This window comes from Molossus molossus, unplaced genomic scaffold, assembly GCF_014108415.1.
Source record: "Molossus molossus isolate mMolMol1 unplaced genomic scaffold, mMolMol1.p scaffold_m16_p_10, whole genome shotgun sequence".
NCBI classification, from domain to species: Eukaryota; Metazoa; Chordata; class Mammalia; order Chiroptera; family Molossidae; genus Molossus; species Molossus molossus.
In genome coordinates this window covers 67,065,387-67,083,838 of record NW_023425345.1, presented here as the reverse complement: position 1 = coordinate 67,083,838, position 18,452 = coordinate 67,065,387, and the positions used below count along the sequence as shown (strand labels likewise).

At 35.3% G+C, this 18,452-nt stretch overlaps 1 protein-coding gene across 2 annotated transcripts in view; it reads left to right on the top strand.

Moving 5' to 3' along the window:
• MSRB3 (methionine sulfoxide reductase B3) overlaps positions 1-18,452 on the top strand; it is a 170,322-nt gene that overhangs the window by 36,587 nt on the left and 115,283 nt on the right. For both annotated transcript variants that reach the window (XM_036250649.1, XM_036250648.1), the window contains one exon: positions 17,738-17,846. In XM_036250649.1, the coding sequence (XP_036106542.1) occupies positions 17,738-17,846 (109 nt within the window). The remainder of the gene's footprint in view (positions 1-17,737; positions 17,847-18,452) is intronic.

The window sequence follows — 18,452 nt, the reverse complement described above, 5'->3', positions numbered from 1 at the left end:
GGTAAGATCAAGCCAATTTCTTAAACTAGTACAATATGGAGTTGGAGCTCTATGAGGACCACTGACCCACGTGGTTCTAAGACTAGAACAAAGGTATCTATACTTGGAACGTTAGGGGAATCTGGACAAGGATGATCCTAGCTCTTTGCTTAGGGGAAGACATTTTGGAAGGGAGGGAAGGTCTCTGAAGTTTAAAGAGGGCCTCATGGAGGATATAATGTTTGAGCTGAATCTCAGTCTATGAGCAAGTCAGCCAAGTGTCCAAAGAGGAGGAAGGACATTTCTAATGTATGTAGTAGCATGGGCAAAACATTATGGCCTGAAAAAGCAAGGTATGTTCAGAGAAATGCAGGTTATTTATTATAACTAGCTTGGTGGATGAGGCAAGTAGAAGAGGTGAGGAAGAAAGGTAACCAAACAAAGAAGCACCTTATATGATGTTTTAAGAAATTTCAATCGTGGAGAAGGGATGAAGGGGGATGACATGATTTGATTTGCATTTATGATTACTGATTTAGTAGGGTGGAAGGTCAGTGCTGGTTCCAGATGTTTCTATAAGAAGGCTGGGATGGCAACTTGATTAGAAGGGAGAATAGGGCATTTGTCTTAAAGCTATATTTGAATAGTAAACATCTGTTTTTTTAAAAAACGATTTTATGTCGATTTGTGGTGACGTGAGAGGCTAATGAAGCTCAGTGCATGGGGGCCCCAATCACTCTTCTCAATCCCTTTGTCTCCTGGACCCAGCCATGTCCCTGCCCTGCCACCAGAGAGTGCACTGGAGGACTTGGAGGCTGGAGGGACTCAGGAAGTGCTGAGAGCCTTCACAGTGGTCATTACAGTACATCTGGGAAGAAGGAGGATGGATGAGAGAGAGAGAGAGAGAGAGAGAGAGAGAGAGAGAGAGATTCAGGTTGTAGAACTGACAAGGTTTATCTGTTGAACTGTATAAGTTGAGAGAACACTAATCAGTGTATTCTTGCCATCTGGAACTTTTCATAACGATATATTACACATAACATTTGGAGGATGAAAGTTATTTAATTTATACATAACCATGTTTTCCACCGAGGTGGGGGGTCCCAACATGCGGGAGCACCAGTATAGCTCTTGTAACATGAGTTTGCTATACACAGTGGAGGCTAAGTATTTACAGAAACTTATTAATTAACAGGGTATTCTTCGAGATATGACAGTCATGGAATTAAAGGATTTTGTAATGAAAGTCTTTGAGATATAACTGTCCTTTTAAATTTTGATATCAAAGTTATTCAAAGATAAATTCAACAAAGCTGATAATTCTTAAAAAGTAACCATAATAGCCCTGGTCAGTTTTGCTCAGTGGTTAGAGCATCGGCCTGCGGTCCAGAGAGACCCAGGTTCGGTTCCTGTTAAGGGCACGTACCTCGGTTGCAGTTTGTCCCCCGGCCCTGGTTGGTCGTGCGGGTGGCAGCCACTCGATGTGTCCCTTTCACGTTGATGTTTCTCTCTCTCTCTTTCTTCCTTTCTCTCCTTCCCACTCTCTGAACAAAAAATGGAAAAATGTCCTCGGGTGAGGATATCAAAAAAAAAAAAAAAGGAACCATAATAAAACAGTGCTTAAGCATAGAAATTCTGGAGTTTGACTGGATTTGAAATTTGGCTTTGCCACTTAACTAGCTGTGTGCCTTGGCTTCCTTATTTGTATTGTTTTTGGAATAATAATAATAGTACTAACCCAAAAGGGTTGCTGGAAGAATAAAATAGATTGAAAACTGCTTAAAGCAGGGGCTGGCATAGAGCAAGCACCATATATAAATGTTCACTAAGTTTACTGTACATGTCAATAGATACGTATTTTTTTGGTAATTTTCTAGTATAATAGACTTTTAAAAACATTTAACTTTGTCCCATCTTTCACTTAACTATTTTTATTTTAATAGAAACTACAAATTCATTTTATGTTTGAGAAACAATCATCTCAGTGGGTTGTTTTGATCTCTTTATTTTTTCTGTATATCTTGCTGAACCAGAATTCAATCCCTGTAAATATACAACACATTTCTTTTATTCTTACCCAGTACTGATGGAAGCGCAGAGAAAGTCTCTGTCTTTCTAACTTGCAAACCATTTTAATTTGAGAAATGAATTGGCTAGAATAGTATTCCATAATTCCTTAGCCATTCAAGCACCACTTACTTTTTAAAGTGTTCTGAAAGTCAGTCTTCCAGTATTTATATTATAATTAATATTAGCAAAATCTTTATCATCCATCTCTCAATTTTACTTGTAAAAATATAGAAATGTTGAAGAAATTAAGTTCAACAGTAAAGAAACAAACTATTTAAATTTTGTAAAATAAAAATGAAATCCAAGTGGGAATTCTAGTTCTTATTACTTTGTAAAAGTAGGGAGGGAAGAGGTCAAAATTGGAGATATAGGAAATTAAGGTGAAAGTTTGAAGTCTTGCTTTAATTTACTGTTCCCTGGTCAAAACCCATTACAACAAAACTCTCTGTAAATCAAAAAGATTTCTGCTCCCTAGCCAGTACCCTACTAATTTCAGGTATTATTCAATATGAAATAATTCCAGAACTAAAAAATAATTGGAACAGGCTCTTAAAGTTGATTATAACCGGATTGACCTGTATGAAGGCCATATCCCAGAAGAGTGATCTATCATTTTTCAGCTTTGACTTCCTTTACTTATTTTTTAATAAAGCATAATTTTAATTTAGAGCTTATTAAGTGCATCTGAGTTATGGTTTGCTCATGTTTGTAATTAAAGGTAATTTCTCTCTCTCAGAATTTCTTCTTAATTTCCTAACAGTTTCTTTTATGTATTAAAAAGAGCACTAGAAGAGGAGTCAGAAAACTCTAACCACAGCTCGTAATTAACTTCTGGGACCTTGAACGTATCACGGAACCTCTCCAGATTTTAGTCTCTTTATCTTTAAAATGAGAAATTCAAATTATATAATCTCTTAAATCCTGAAATTTTGTGATTTTATTAACTGTCATTTGTTTCTCTTTTTGGCTTTTGCTAAAACAAATCTTAAAACTCAGCACTAATCAATGGCTGGGAATTGGCGGAAAGTCTGCTAGGTAGTGGTGGGAGAACCGGAATATTTTCCCTGTTTGAATATTGGAATTCCTTACCTCTTAATCAAGACTGAAGCATTATCTGAGGAGGGATTAAGAAGCACAATTTTACACATAGTTTCAGTGCTTGATAAAAATTAAGTCTAATTATATCTTAGATCTGATATCATGGCAGCTTTCAGCCAAGTGAGAGTATTTGTCAAATAGTACCAATTACAGTGATAAATTATACTTTTCCCTAACACCATACACATCATATGTAGTTGTTGCTTTTACTTGGCTGTAGTTGCAATTCTAATGGAGAAATTAGAAGTCTTTAAGAGAAATACTTTGCAAATATTTGTAAGTCATAGAATATAATCTGTATAACTAGAGTTGTCTATGAATTAGGGACTTGGGGCTCTAGAGCTTAGCACAGTGCCTGGCATTTAGTAAACATTTGTTAAAGGGATGAATAAACATTTGGATGTTTATTGCATGTAGGTGAAGTGATAGCTATAACAGAGATACAAATGTATTTGAGACTCTTTTATATGGGAAGATTAAAAGTGAAGTATATAGTTTGGTTGCCTTTTGAGTGAAAAACAATTTTTCTTTTCTCACTTTATGATATTCAATACAGTGGATATGTTAAGTCTGAATCACATTGTAGCTAAACAAATAACAGATAACACAGATTCAGTCTATATTATCTAGACTTTTACTTTTTCTCTCAAACAGTTTGAGTTTGGGTGGTAGATAAACTGTTTGAGGAATGGAATAGTGCATATTATATTTATTATGAGAATTGAGAATTCTGGCTCTTTTGATCACTTTTATCTGGAGCAAATGATGTTGCTTATTGTGCTCTAAATTCTCAATTTGTAAAGAGGAAGTACTGTAAAGAAATGTGTACCGAAGCAACATCCATAAATAAGTACTAACTTACTATTGTAGTTTGAGCTGGTAGTTGTTCATTAATGGTATCTTATGTTACATTTACCTTTTAAAAAATAATTGAAGTCAACAGCATGCTGTTTACCTACTGAATAATTGCCTTTCTCTTTTAGTTTTTTAAAACCTTTTTGAGCCATCTTCATGGTTATTTGACAAAATTATGACTTTCCTCCTCCAGAAAATACATATGTGTGCCTACACACAATTTTTCATATAATTTCAAGGTTTTTTTTTGTTAGATATTCTGAAACTCTTAAGAGAGGGCTCTTTGACCACAGGTTCAGAACTATGTTTTAATATATACACACGAAACCAATATAAAAATGGATCAGAATGCAGTATTTCTGATTTCTCTATTAATATCACCAATGGAATTATCTCCCATCTGTTTAAATTAGTGCCCTCTATTCTGTAGTTCCACCATTCCTACATGTTCATCTGACCTAACTTATTTGACTATATTAAAAAAACTTTGGGGTAAGATTAAAAAATAGTTCTTTAAAAATAGACATATAAATTTCAACTCACATGATTCACAAAATAGTTTGCAGTTAATTGATTTAATAGTATCCACTTTCTCCAGTAGATGGCACTAGATTTACATTCTTTCATAGCATGAAAGGGTACTGATAATAGCACATAGGTGCATTGTGAAAACTTAAACAAAAGTATGTAAAGAATATACAGTTAAGAACATATGGATTTACAAACCACAAATTTTTCTGCTTATATTATGTTCAAACCATTTGTGGAGTGCAAAACCTTTTTCCATTTTCAATAGGATTCCAACTTCCTTATGCTTGGACATCTCACTAAAATTGTCTTTCATGTGTAGACTTTCTATAAACTAAAACAAGTTTTCATAAATTAACTTATCTTGTATCCAAATAGCTGATTTAACAGTAATTTATAGTTTTATATGCAGCTACATTTTCTTCAGCAGACCACCCAAGAATTAAAGAAAATTTCACATTTTGTTTTGCTATGTTTTGAATTTTTATAGAATCTTGAAAATGTTATTAGTTTAACATGTTGACTGTTAAGCATGAACCATTTTTTTGCATGAATTTAAATATTTTTGGAAACTAAGACAATTTATATTTAAAATGTTGATCAATGAGTACTCTGATGTAGCTATATTTTTTTAAAAAATGTTTGCATACTGTGTTATAATAAAGTTTTAGTTAATATTAAAAAGTTGCTATACAGTATCTAATTATCACATGAGTTTTAAAAATTATTTGTACACTTAGCTAAATATTATAGAACAATGCATCTGTATGAATAAGGTGTTGGGCATATAGTTTGTTAAATGTGGATTTTGTTAATTTTTTGTTAAATATGAAATAAATTCTTCATATTATATATTAATTATAAATATAAAATATATAACAAAATCTATTAGCAACAGAGATGAAATGGGCATGAACAAAAATGAAAACAAATGTTAGTTTTGTTTGAGAAATTCACTAATTAACAATGGACTATAAAGAATATAAACATTTGAGTTCTGAAAAATGATAATTTTACAGGGTTAAATTATCTAGACAGTATGGACTTTTGGGGAATTATGTAGGTAAAGTTATTAGATGTTTATTTATCTGAATATGTTCACAATAATGTTACCTAACAGATCATAGAAGGATTTATTAAAACGAGACCGAGCCACCTTTGACTCTCCACAAACGTGTTTGATGAAGGAATGAGGCATGGACAACAATTCACAAAGATTCACTAATATAGAGGCTAGATACTTGATGAATTTTCATATCAGTCTTTTCTAGTTTATAGCTTCATTCTAAACACTTAGAGATTAAATTTGTCATGGCTGCTTTTGCTAGATACATTTTCATTTAAAATGTTTTAAATAAAATTTACTGAGATGCAATGGCAAATTATCTGTAATTACTTTTTGTGTCTTTGCATTTAAAATTAACCATTTATTTGGAAATTTAAAATCCCCATCTCATTTATTTTGATTCCCTATATTTTCTCTTTTTTTATGTTTAGTATATTTGCACTAGTATTGGCCACATAAAAATGCACATTATAAAAAATATACCATGAAATGACAAAGATGTCAGTTATTTAGGTGATTTGTAAGAGATATACATTTATATAGAATTTAAATGTACTCAATAACTACTATGATAAGCATTTTCTACAATACTATATATTTATTATGTTCAGCCACATAATTGCAAACAAAGAATGGAATGCTAATTTAAATCATTAGATTATTTGAATTTTAAACAAGCGGAGAAAATGCAAAATTCTATAGCTATAGGTTTTAAGATTTTGTTTTACTGCAGAAATGCATGTTACCTCACAAAATGATACAGCTCTTCATATCATATTCCATTTTGATTAATATTTTAATTTGTCTTGTGCAAATTTTAGATAATGTCTGATTGGAACGCTCAACTTGTATTTCGTGGTTTGTTTCTCTCACCAACCTGTTTTTTGACCCTAAAAACCTGTCTTCTACCTTTTATTCCTATTCTTCATCTGTAAACTGAGAATGATATAACAACATTCTTGTTAAATTTTCACTGTTAGACATTAGCCTCATTTGTTAACATCGTCTTACATTTCCCAGAAATTTATTCTGTGCAACTTTAATCTTTGGCTGTCAGGAAGAAAGAAGGGTGTGGCACATCAAATAAGTCTGGGAAAGGTGTTGGGTTTGATTAGCCAGAATCTTTTCCTAATGCAGGAAAATCCTTGCTTATTGCAAAATGAGCCCCAGAAAGGCAGACTTTTTGGGTGGGGGGTATATTTAGTTCATTACTTCGTCTCAGCAACTAAAATTGTGTATGTCACATAATAGGTGTTCAATAAGTATTTATTGAATGAATGAATGGGTGTGAATAAGTAGCATCATCATATGTATCACAATAATGCCATATTGTAAATAATGTGATCTCTGTTTTTAAGGAATCTACATTCTGATGAAGAAAGATGGCCACTTTGGGTCCAAGTTTTGTTATCTATCGGGTGAAGGAAGTTATATACTTGATGGTTTTGTGAATCTATGTAAACACTTCCTCCTTTGCTTTACTGTGGAGGGAGGGAGTGGAAGAAGTGAGAAACATTGTGCCTCCTTCTATCCAGAGTTGCAAAATGGCTTCTTGGATAAGATTTGAAACAATGACAGCTCCTCTGAAGGATATTGAAGGAATGTGTAGGTGTAATTAGCAGGAGGTGATGGAGGTGGGGATGTGGCATGGGGGTGGGAATGGAATGTGGACACGGGTTAGTAAAAGATTGGCATGTTAAAACACAACAAAGCATGGGTTCAAGAAAGAAATGTAATGAATGAATAAATTAAAAGAGGAAAACTGCAGACAAGAGAACCTGGCTCTCATTAACCAGGTGTGTGACCATGTCCAGTAACTTTCTTGGGCCTTGGTTTCCTCATTTAGGATTTGGACTAGAAGTTAATCATTTTCTAAATTCTAATCTTGGGGTGGGGGTAGCATTTGAGATCTTGCTTGCCAGCATATATTGTCAATTTGGCTCAAAAAACTTATAAAAAAATAATGAAAACAATTATAATTTAGTTTCTACTAATACCATGTAAATCAGACCCCATCATCAAATTGAGAAAGTCTGCATATTGCCAAATTTTATCAATTCTAAGATGTACTGCTTTTACATTTTATTATTTTGATAATCAAGATGCAGCTTAAAAAATTATTGTGATAAGCATTGTGTCATAGTTTGATTGGCAACTCTTCTTTTTTTTTTTTTTTTTTTACTTTTAGAGTAGAACAAAAATAATGGTGTGTCAAAATACTACATTTTTAATAATACACATCAGCATAAGAGATCTTCATTGAGAAACCCTCGTAACCTAGATTTCCCTAATCTGGTTCGACTATGGAAACTTCTTGCTTGCCCCCACCCCTACCCCAAGAGTATCAACCTTAGCATTTATTTTCAGAGCCAGTATACAATTTTGGGGAATGCTAGATTAGGTACTCTCATAGTTTTAAATCCAGAGAGTTTATGGAATATTAGTCATAGAAGATTTGAATGTGGAACTCTAGAGAGGTATAAAGGATACAGAGTAGTAAAAGAGGAAAACAAAATTTAATCCATCATCATTTATTCTTTTTATAATTTCACTGATTTATGAAGCAAATGCTGTTGTGGCAGTTTTTAAACTAAATTCTAAGAAACATAGCAAAGACATAATTTAGAAAATATCTTTTAGGAAGAAATTTAAATAGCAATAATTCAAATGGAGAGTTGAATAAATATTTAAATATAACATACACTTATTTAGTGCTTACTCTGTTACTCTTCCCAGGCCCATTGGGAGGTGCTGGGCATGCACATAAAATATATATGTGCACTGTCCTGCAAGGAGATGTTGAATAATTCAAGAGAATTATTTTATGCATTTTCTTTAATTATCTGGGTGATAAGGAAAATTGTAAAATTTTTGACTTTTTCCCTCCAGGATCTACTAGATTTTTCTGGAATGTATAGTCTCAGATTTAGTTGTTTTATTGAGTAGCAATTACAGACTTGTTTTTTGCTCATTGTGCTTAATTAATCTAGATTTTAAATTTGATTTGGCAACTATGTAATTTTAGAAATTTGCAAAGCTGAGCTCTTAGACAAAATAAATTTTATTTTTTCTAATGAATACTTAATGTTACATTTAAATAAAATTTTGCATCATAATCTAAGAGAGGGCTCCTTTCCTTCCTTTCTGTGGGTGGTTGGTTACCTCTCCTCTCCCTTGCAGTGTGTTCCCGAGGGAGCAAGGGAGGATGGGAGAGAAAGCTATTTTTTGCAAGTCTTTTGATTGCATGTGAAATGTAGAATGGAAATGAGCCTGTCTGTTTTTAATTTTTTTTTTTTTTCTGTATGGGCTATGATGTTCTAGTGAAGACCCATACTGGAAAAAAAAAAAAAATTAAAAACAGGAACTCCAACTTTGTCAGACGTTTCACATGCAATCATAGAGATTTAAAGTTAAATGACTTTCTCTTCCACTACTGTCATGTGATGATGGAAGTGCCTTTAAAAATTCTCTTTTTACTCAAATGCCTTGCAAGACAGAAAATGCTTTTTGGATCAAGACATGTTTTAAATATTTTCCTAAATTCTAGGCTTTATGGTCCACATTAATATAAAAATCATTTCTCTTGGTATTAGCATTATGTTTTGAAGAGCTGATACATACTCTTTATTTCTTTTTGATACTTAAAGAATGCTGATAAAATGACTACTACACATGAATTCAAAAATTAAAAATTTGTTGCACACAAGTAAAAGAAATGCAAAATGTGGTTTCTATCTTAGAGTCATTCAGGTGAACATTTTGTAAGGATGAATGGAGCAGCAAAGCTCTTCATTGTCTCCTCTCAAGAAAACCGTGCAGACCCACACATGAGAACTTACTATTAAAGACTAGAGTTTTAAGTCAATAATAGGCTTTAGATATTGTGGGAAATGTATTTACTCCCAGTGATTTATAGTGAGAAAATGTTTGCACATTTACACCTTAATTTTAAAACTGTCTTATTTATCAGCTCCCCAATTTCTCCTTTAACAAATCTGAATTTACATTTTATCCTGGCTATATTTTGCTTTGTTAAGCTAGCTGATAGATACCACTTACATGAAAGATTCTGCATTCCTTCCATCAGGATAAGATACTTCCCACCTTGACCCTGTATGCATTTGATCACACTGCATCTCTCAGCTTGTCTAGATGGAGTTTTCTTTCCTGTTTGAATTTTCTCTGGCCCTCTGACCCTGTAGATGCTGTTTCTACCAATTTTGTGAGTTTTCCATATACCGATTATAACCGATGGAGTCAGTCTAGGTGGGCAAAGTTTAAGAGCATTAATGTGGCCCTGGCTGGTATGGCTCAGCGGTTAGAGCTTTGGCCCTCGGGCCAAAGTGTTGCAGGTTCAGTTCCTGGTCAGCAACACATACCTGGGTTGTAGGATGATCCCTGGCCCTGGTTGGGGTGAGTGTGGAAGGCAGCCAATTAATGAGTCACTCTCACATTGATGTTTCTCCCCCCGCCCCCACTCTTTCTAAAAGCAATGGAAAAAATATTCTTGGATGAGGATTAACAACAACAACAAAAGGAGTGTTAATGTGTACTTTGTTAACCCTGTCTACACAAAATTTTGCATATACTTTTACTATAAGACTGCACATTATATTGGTTGTTTTTCTTATCTTCCTACTAGAATATGTCCTGGAGCAGGAACCTTGACCTCCTCATTTTTAACTTTTCAGTGCTCATCACAGTTCTTGATTCGTTGTCAATGTTCAATAAATAGTTGTAGAAAGTATGAATTAGTATTAGGCTCGACAGTTTATATCTTCAAAGAATTAATAACCTGGGAAAATACAGCAGAAATAACTGAAGACATTTGAGAATAATTGCAAAATGCTCTATTAGTCAGTGTACATATTACCTTGCTGAGGAAATACACTGCTACTAAGGGTATACAAATGAAAGGAGTGAGTGCAATAGAGGCGGATTTATCGGCTTATTTGCTTGGAAGGAAAACTTGCTTGAAAATATTTCTCAGTTTATCTATTCAAACCTTCCGTATGGAAACCAGACGACCCATGCTGTCACTCAACTCTGCACCAGGGAAACATAGGGTATTGTTTAATGCAAAAAGTTTAAAATGGTAGGTTGCCTTGGCATGCTTATCATGTCCATTGATGTTAATTAGAACTCTGTGCATGCATCAACAGAGTGTAACTGAAACTGGTCTGTAGAACTGTTTTAGGTGAAATAATAGAAAAACAGCAAAAAGGCATGGAATGTGATTATTACTATTACAAATAAAGATATGATTTTTCTCACATATAGAAAAGTAAAATCTTTACCATAAAAAGAAAGCTGTATGCTTCCTGATGCCTAAGACTTGAAGTTGTATTTTCTTTGTGTTATATTTTGGACTTGGGGGAGAGATGAAATTAAACTGAATCTATAGGTGAAAATTAAGAATGTTTTTGAAAAGAGGAAGCTAAGTTGAGGTACTAATTTTATGCTTTCTTTAGTTGCACATGTTCCCTGCCATCACCTACAGGATGACTCTGAACGGGAGAGTTCCTGAGGTGGTTCAGACGGGTAAAAGCATTGTTTGGCCAAAGGATTTGCTCTCTAGGTCCATCAAAAATTCAACACATACAACATCTATTGAGTATCCTCTAACACATGACTCCAGATTGGGAATGGTGAACTAGAGTCTGAAAGGGGATGGAGATCTAGAGTCTGAAAGGGGATGGATTAGCAGAGCCTGCACTCTGATTTCTGTTCTACCTTCAGCCAGACAAATACTCTGTGAGAGCTATTTTGAGTATAGCACTTTGCTAAAAGGATATTCACTGAGATTTCTCTTGGAAGTAAAAGAAGGTAATGTGAGACACTGTTTGTAGTAAGATACGTAATTGTAACTTGCCTGGTTTAAACACATACTCTTTGGGTGTTTACATTGTCACCTGCTCCATTCACATTCAGGTTTTAGCGTTTGTATGGCAGTCACCTGTCTCTGCCACTGGAGTGTGAACTCCTCAGTGTCTTCATCTCTTGCACTGGCCATTTCCGACGAGTGTTCAGAAAGCACCGCCTTCAGATATCAGCACAGCCCGCTTCCTCTCTTCCTTCAGGCTTTGCTCAGTGAGACCTACTTTGACTACTTTATTTAAGCCCACAGCCCTTCTAGCATTCCCAGTCCTCTGGGCTCTACTTAGTTTTGCTTTTTCCTTCATATACTTACCACCTTCCAACAGGTGATATCATTTAATTATTTTTATTATGTTTTTGCCTGTCTTCCTTTACTCCTGCTGCCTTTATGGAGCTTCATGAAAGTAGTATCTTAATTTTGTTCACCGGTATATCTTAAGTACTTAGAATAATGCCAGCATATAGTAGGTGCTCAATAAATAATTATTGCATGAATGAATGAGTAGATTTTACTTAGTACAGTGCCTGGCACTCTGTAAACACTCAACATTTCTTATGACTTAAAAAAAAGTAAGAAAAAAAATGTTGGCTCAATGGACTTCAAAGTAAACCCTGCAACCCTAGTTCCATGGAAACTAGAGTCCTGTAAGCAAAAGTGTTGTGACATCTTAGATTGTATGTTAGTCTTAGGAATATTTTTCCTATGTAGGTCTACATTGAGGAAAAACAATCAGAAGAATTGGTTATGCTTCTACAAGCTTAGAACTTTTCTTCCCAGTGCTTTGCATTTTTTCTTAAAGACTTTATTGGATTCCTGGCATGTAAAACAAACAAATATACAAGAAAAAATGGTTTATGGAATGTATTTTGTATTCTGTTCAAAAATGGACTAGAATTGGCTTTATTAGTGTCCACTTATTTAGAAATTCCTAACACTGTATATATGGAATAACATTTTGTTCAGATTTCCAATTTCACAAACTAATAACCAGCTAAAAATTAAAATTTATTTGTGAAAATTAAAGTATATTATTTTAAAATATAGTAGCAAGGTATTTCAACATGAATTTTACTGTTTTAACCTAGTAAACTAAAAGCAAAAACAAGATAGTCTTATTATCTCCTATTTGTTTATTATCTTGGGAAAATATTTAATAGTTTCTTTTTTTCTTGATCCTAGAAGCAAAATTAACATTATGGGATCTTTAGGTTTTGTTTTGATTTTTCACACTGAAATATAAGATTTATGGCTTAAAAGTGCTTTAAGATTTAGGTAACTGATCTGATTTACTTCTTAACAGGAAGTTAAAAAGCCTTTCACCATTTTATAGACTTTGTGAGAATCCCGTTTGAACCTTGTCACTGACCCTGTGCTGAAGGAATGAACACAGGGAAAACAGACGTTAGCTAATAGACAAATGTATTTCTTTTTTCTGGATGTACTATGGCGATGATAACTTTTCTCCCTAATTATCTTAAGTCTTTAGTGATAGTTTTTAAACTGAAAGTTATTGCATAATTGAAGAAGTAAGTTGCAGCATATTTTTTTCCTCACAGAAAATAGAATGAACATGGGCTTTGCAGTCAGACAGCCCTGGGCCTGAGTTGATATACATATCTGATTTTTGTCTTTAGTAAGTTATGTTAAACCTCTCTGTGAAATAGGCATGGTACCTACCTCCTAGAATTATTGAGAAGATTAAATGTGGTCATGTAGCCCTGGCTGGTTTGGCTCAGTGGTTAGAGCTTTGGCCCAAAGACTGAAGGGTCGCTGGTTTAATTCCTAGTCAAGGGCATATTCCTGGATTGCAAGTTCAATCCCCAGCTCTGGTTGGAGTTGTGCACGAGGCAACCAATTGATATTTTTCTCTTCCCCGCTCCTTTCCTTCAACTCGATCTAAAAATTAATGGAAAAATATCCTTAGGTGAGGATTAAAAAAAATGTGGCCATGTAAAAGTGCCTAGACATGTGCTTAGCACAGAGTAGGCACTAAATTTTAGTTTTCTTCTTTCAGTTCCTATTTTAAGCATTTTAAATGATAACATGAGTGAAATACTGTTCTGAGGGAATTATAGAAAAATAATTACCGATGAGCTATTGCAGCACACTGAAATACCTGACCTGGCTACCTTTTCATGGTTTTAACTTCAGAATTTACTGTAATCAGGATGATAATGGAATGTTGCATTTCTCCAGACATTGTTTACTAAGTGACAATTGCTGTGACCCTTGGAGCAGACCATGAGGGTGGCTGCACAAAGTCAGAGACTGCTTTGCAGGGCACATAACTGGGAAGCAGGCAGAGCCAGAACATGGACTCTTGCTGTAAGTTCATTACTACTCAGAGCAAAAACTTCCCATTGGAGCATCTAGACAATACCGCCTTTGAGGCAACAACATGGAATAAGCTTTAATATAAAAAGAGACTTTGGGCATATTTCAGTAAATAAATACCCTTGGTTTGGGTCCATGATGGATTTTGTCTATACCAAAGTGACCCTGTAGAGAATGGTGTTGCGATTAGATACCAAAGTGGCAGTACTGCCCTCAGATATACTTTTTTTTTTTCTTTATTGGTTTTAGAGAGAGAGGAAGGTAGAGGGAGAGAGAGAGAGAAACACCGATTGGCTGCCTCCTGCATGCCCCCACTGGGGATTGGGCCCACAACCTGGACATGTGACTGGATCAAGAATCAACTGGCGACCTCTTGGTGCATGGGTTGACGCTCAACCACTGAGCCACACCAGCCGGGCCAGATCAGATATACTTTTTGTTACATGTACACACACACACACACACACACACACACACACACTCCTGCCTTCAAAGTACTCTAGTAAACATTTAAATAAAGGGAGAAATCTTTTCATAACATACTTTTAAGCCAATTTAGAGGTCATTGAGCAGATGTCATGTAATTCTAATGTTAAATTACCCTGTGTAATAAGAAAATTATAGTACCTACATGAAGATAGTAAAGGGAAACCAGTGAATTCTAGAATTTTGAAGTGAAATGATTTCATCAAAAGTAACAGTGGCACCATATGACTTTATAAAAGAGAGTCTGATAGGAAGAAGGGCAATCACAGACCAAAGCGAAGCCTTTCTGTGTTTATACAGGGTGGGACAAAAGTCGGTTTACAGTTGTTCGTATGGAAAATAATACAGTAATTGATACTATAAGAATAAACTCTGTTTTGTGTACTCACAACTGTCAGCCTTCTTTTGCCTGATCCTGTGTATGCAAATTTTTGGTTATGATGATAAAGAGCTAATGTAATAGTATAGCTTTCAGTTGTCCAGGAAATATATTATTATTAAACTATGTGGCAAGAAATTTATTAAAATCTGACTACTCATTGAGTTGTTTCATATAAAATCACAATAGTTGTTTCTAGTTGACATATACTTCCTTTTGCTATTAGGTATACTTTCAAAGCCTAATTATTTTGAGAACATAGTATGACCAAAGAATAAAAATGTACCAAGTTGACAACTTTAAATAAGCACTAGCTTTTCTTAAAGAACAAATCTCACTTACAGTTAGGAAACAATATTTATATTTAAGGTTGAAAAGCCAGGATGTAGGAAAATTTTGCTAATTTGGAAGATGACCTTTAAGTGCACCAAAACCAAATAATTTGTAGGCTACGACATAGGGCACATTCCTACAAAATTTGTGTGAATACTGCTTTAGTGGTTCTTGAAAGACAAACAAAGAAAGCTGGAATGAAATCTCTATTCCCCTCCCAAATCAGACGGAGACTAACAAAAGGGTGCAGCAGCACTCTCTCAAAGCTTGCCATTAAAACGAGGTCTCTGTAGCACAGTTAATGAGATGGTTCATAGTGGAAAATAATCTGTTTTTAACAATGTTTAGATCAAAAGTAATTTCTAATCTATGAAATAAAGTCTCTTCAATACCCTTCATTCACCAGTAAAGCTTTTATGTTTGTATTATTTACTTCAATCAGATGTTTTCAATTTTACCTTTTCTCCTTCTACAAATGCTTGACATGGTTCGTCAATACTGACCAACAGTTTTATTCTTTTTCTTCAGAAAAGAGAGATTCTTGAAGGAGGGAGAATGAAAAAGAGAGAAACATCTCTGCCTAAACGATTTGCAAGCATCTGTGCTTTAAGCTACTTTTTATGAACACTCCTTAGTAAATGACTCAAGGTAAAAAAGCAGAAAAGCATCCAATGTTAGGAAATTGCAATCCAATACCATGTAATTTAAACCTGCAGTTGCTTCTCTTGTACTAAATGACATACAGATGGGTAGCTTAGTTCTCTCAACTTAGGGAACACAATTGGTCTTTTTGTATGAATGAACATATATTAACACAAATATTTTGGGCAGGATTGTTTAATTCTGATTGTACAGATTTTAACTATCCATGCCATTGGGAAAAATAACTTTAACCAAGATATTTTGTTGTGTTAAATTTTCAATTAATGATTTTTTGGAACAAAATCAATAAAGATGCAACCCTTCCAAAAAATAGAAACAAAAAGACAACATCTAAGATAAAGTCTATAGTGAATTGAACAGAAAGGGGCCCATCACAGTCGCCTGACTATTTAATTTAAGAAAGAGCAGTTCTGCATTTAAGCTGTGGAAAGGCTTGTCCTGACAGGACAAACATTTCTCAGGGAAACTTTTCTATCTATCCCTCGGAAAATATGAGCAGTGCCAGCAGTAGGTGTGTGGATGAAGCCTGGTGTACTCCGGGGGGTGAGAGGGAGGTCCGGCGAGATGAGACCAACACGCCATTAGTGGTAGGGCAGCTCTTCCCAGGGGTCCTGCCAGGCCTGAGGGGCCACCATGCAGCGTGTGATGTCAGGAGAGGCGCTGTTCCACACCCCACAGGCCTGCTCGGGCGCACCTTTCTGTTTCCTCCGGCCTGTTCTTTTCCTATCTCCGTATTTTCTCCTAGAGAAGCAACTTGTCTGTCTTGGTGGCCTGAATCTGGAAGCTGATACCCTTCTTTAGTCCCACCACCAGGGTAACTGGTTAGTTAGTTTTCTCCTTGTTTCATTTCAGTGAACTCATGTACTATGAACATTAGGTGCCTTCTAAGAAAATGAAGTATAAAAACATTTCTACTCCTGAATCACATTTCTTTCTTTCCAAAGGAGTTTAATATCCAGGAAACCAAGCAAGCTTTCTTTTAGCAGTGTCGAAACATGACAAGAAGCGCTTGCCGTAGGGCCGTCCGCAGGCCTCGCTCCTGTGCGGACGCACAGAGAGCCGGTTTACTGCAGCCGGGGGCCTGCTTGGTCCCGGGGTTACATTTCTTTTCACTCATTTGTGCAGGTAAAATAAAATAGTGCGTACAAACAGGTGTTGTCTGAACATTTTACTGCAGTCTGTATAGGTTGAAATAAAAGCGGCCATTGTTATTAGAATCACATTAAAATTATTTCACCGTTCAAATACACTTAATCAGTGGAGTGTTCCTAGATATACTTTGCAAAAAATAAAATGTAGGCCTCTAAACAAGATCACATTCACTGTTCCTCTTCTCTTTGGCCTTCTTCCTTCCCATTTTTATCACTGTTTCTTTCTTTGGAACTTCTTGAATCTGCATTAGTGTAAATGTCTCCTGGAGTCTATTAAATGTTCCTTGCTGCCTGTTTAACGTGGTAAGATACAGTCTTTAACGAGACATTTGTTTTTAAGAATTCTGTGGAGCCTAGTGAAGTATTTGACAGAATCACAGAGAACGACAATTCCTAGTCATGGAAAATCTATTTTTAGGATTGAAAAAAATACATAGGATGGTATTTAAATCACCCAGAGTGTACATTGAATGATAAAGGTTTCAAGCTACCCTCGACTAAGGTGCGAAATTCTTGAATAGAGAATTATTGTGTAACATAATATGCCCATCATCTTATATATACAATATAAGTAGAGCCCCACTTTTAAAACTCATCAGGAAAAAAGAATGTCAAGGTGTCAGGGACAAAAGGACATGCTACCATCTTGTGAATGCTCAGTGAGGCTCTATCACCATGTGCGGGTGGTTTAGGCGCAGCTGGTGGTCGGGGCTCCGGTGCACCCACTGCAATCTTGAGAAACTTTTTTTTTTTTTAATGGAGAGAAATAATCAGCTGCAGTTCAGGTAAATTTGTGAGTTAGGGACTGATCTGGTCATTGACAAGTGAAGCAGAAGCTGAGCCATGGCGGCCAGCCAAAGCGATTATTTAGGATTCAAGCTCAAAAGCCTCCTTCTCCATATCCTTTCTTTTTCCAGGGTCACGTAGGGATACAAAGAACTGTAAGGTGGTCTTTTCCCAGCAGGAACTGAGGAAGCGGCTAACACCCCTGCAGTACCATGTCACTCAGGAGAAAGGGACTGAAAGGTAAGGTGAACTGTAAGAAAAAGTCATTAAGCAAGAGCTAGTTTTCTTCATCCCCCCTCCCCCACGCACACTTTGAATTCTCTTCCTTGACATTTAAAGAATTCTACACTTATTTGCTAAAGACTACAAATTAGGATCCTTGAAAAGGTTTGAAAATAGTATTGTTTAGGTTAAGACCAAGTTTTATTTATTCTTTTCCCCATTTAATGAACACTATCTTATGTAAAGTCACAAGGCTTTTATTAAGGGCCTGTTTTTAGTTTACTACAAAATGTGTGGAAGTAATAGCGATTTGGGTACATTTTTTGGGAAGACATCACAGTAAGCAAGACCATGCGGGACATGGCGCTATGCCAGGATGCTGAAATTTTGAAGGTGGCCATTGTAAGTATAGACGTTTTGGCTGCAAAAAGAAGGTAGCATAATTTAGTTCCTTTCTACCCCACTCCAATTTCTTTTTGAAGCACATGTGGAGAAAGTATTTATTGGCTCATTTGTGGTTGGAATGTCAAAAATTTTCAATAACTGCCCTCACATGGCTTTGGTCCTTGGAAGTTCGCCCTAAGTCCTGAAAAAAGAGTTTGTTCACTTCCAAGACTCTTTTTA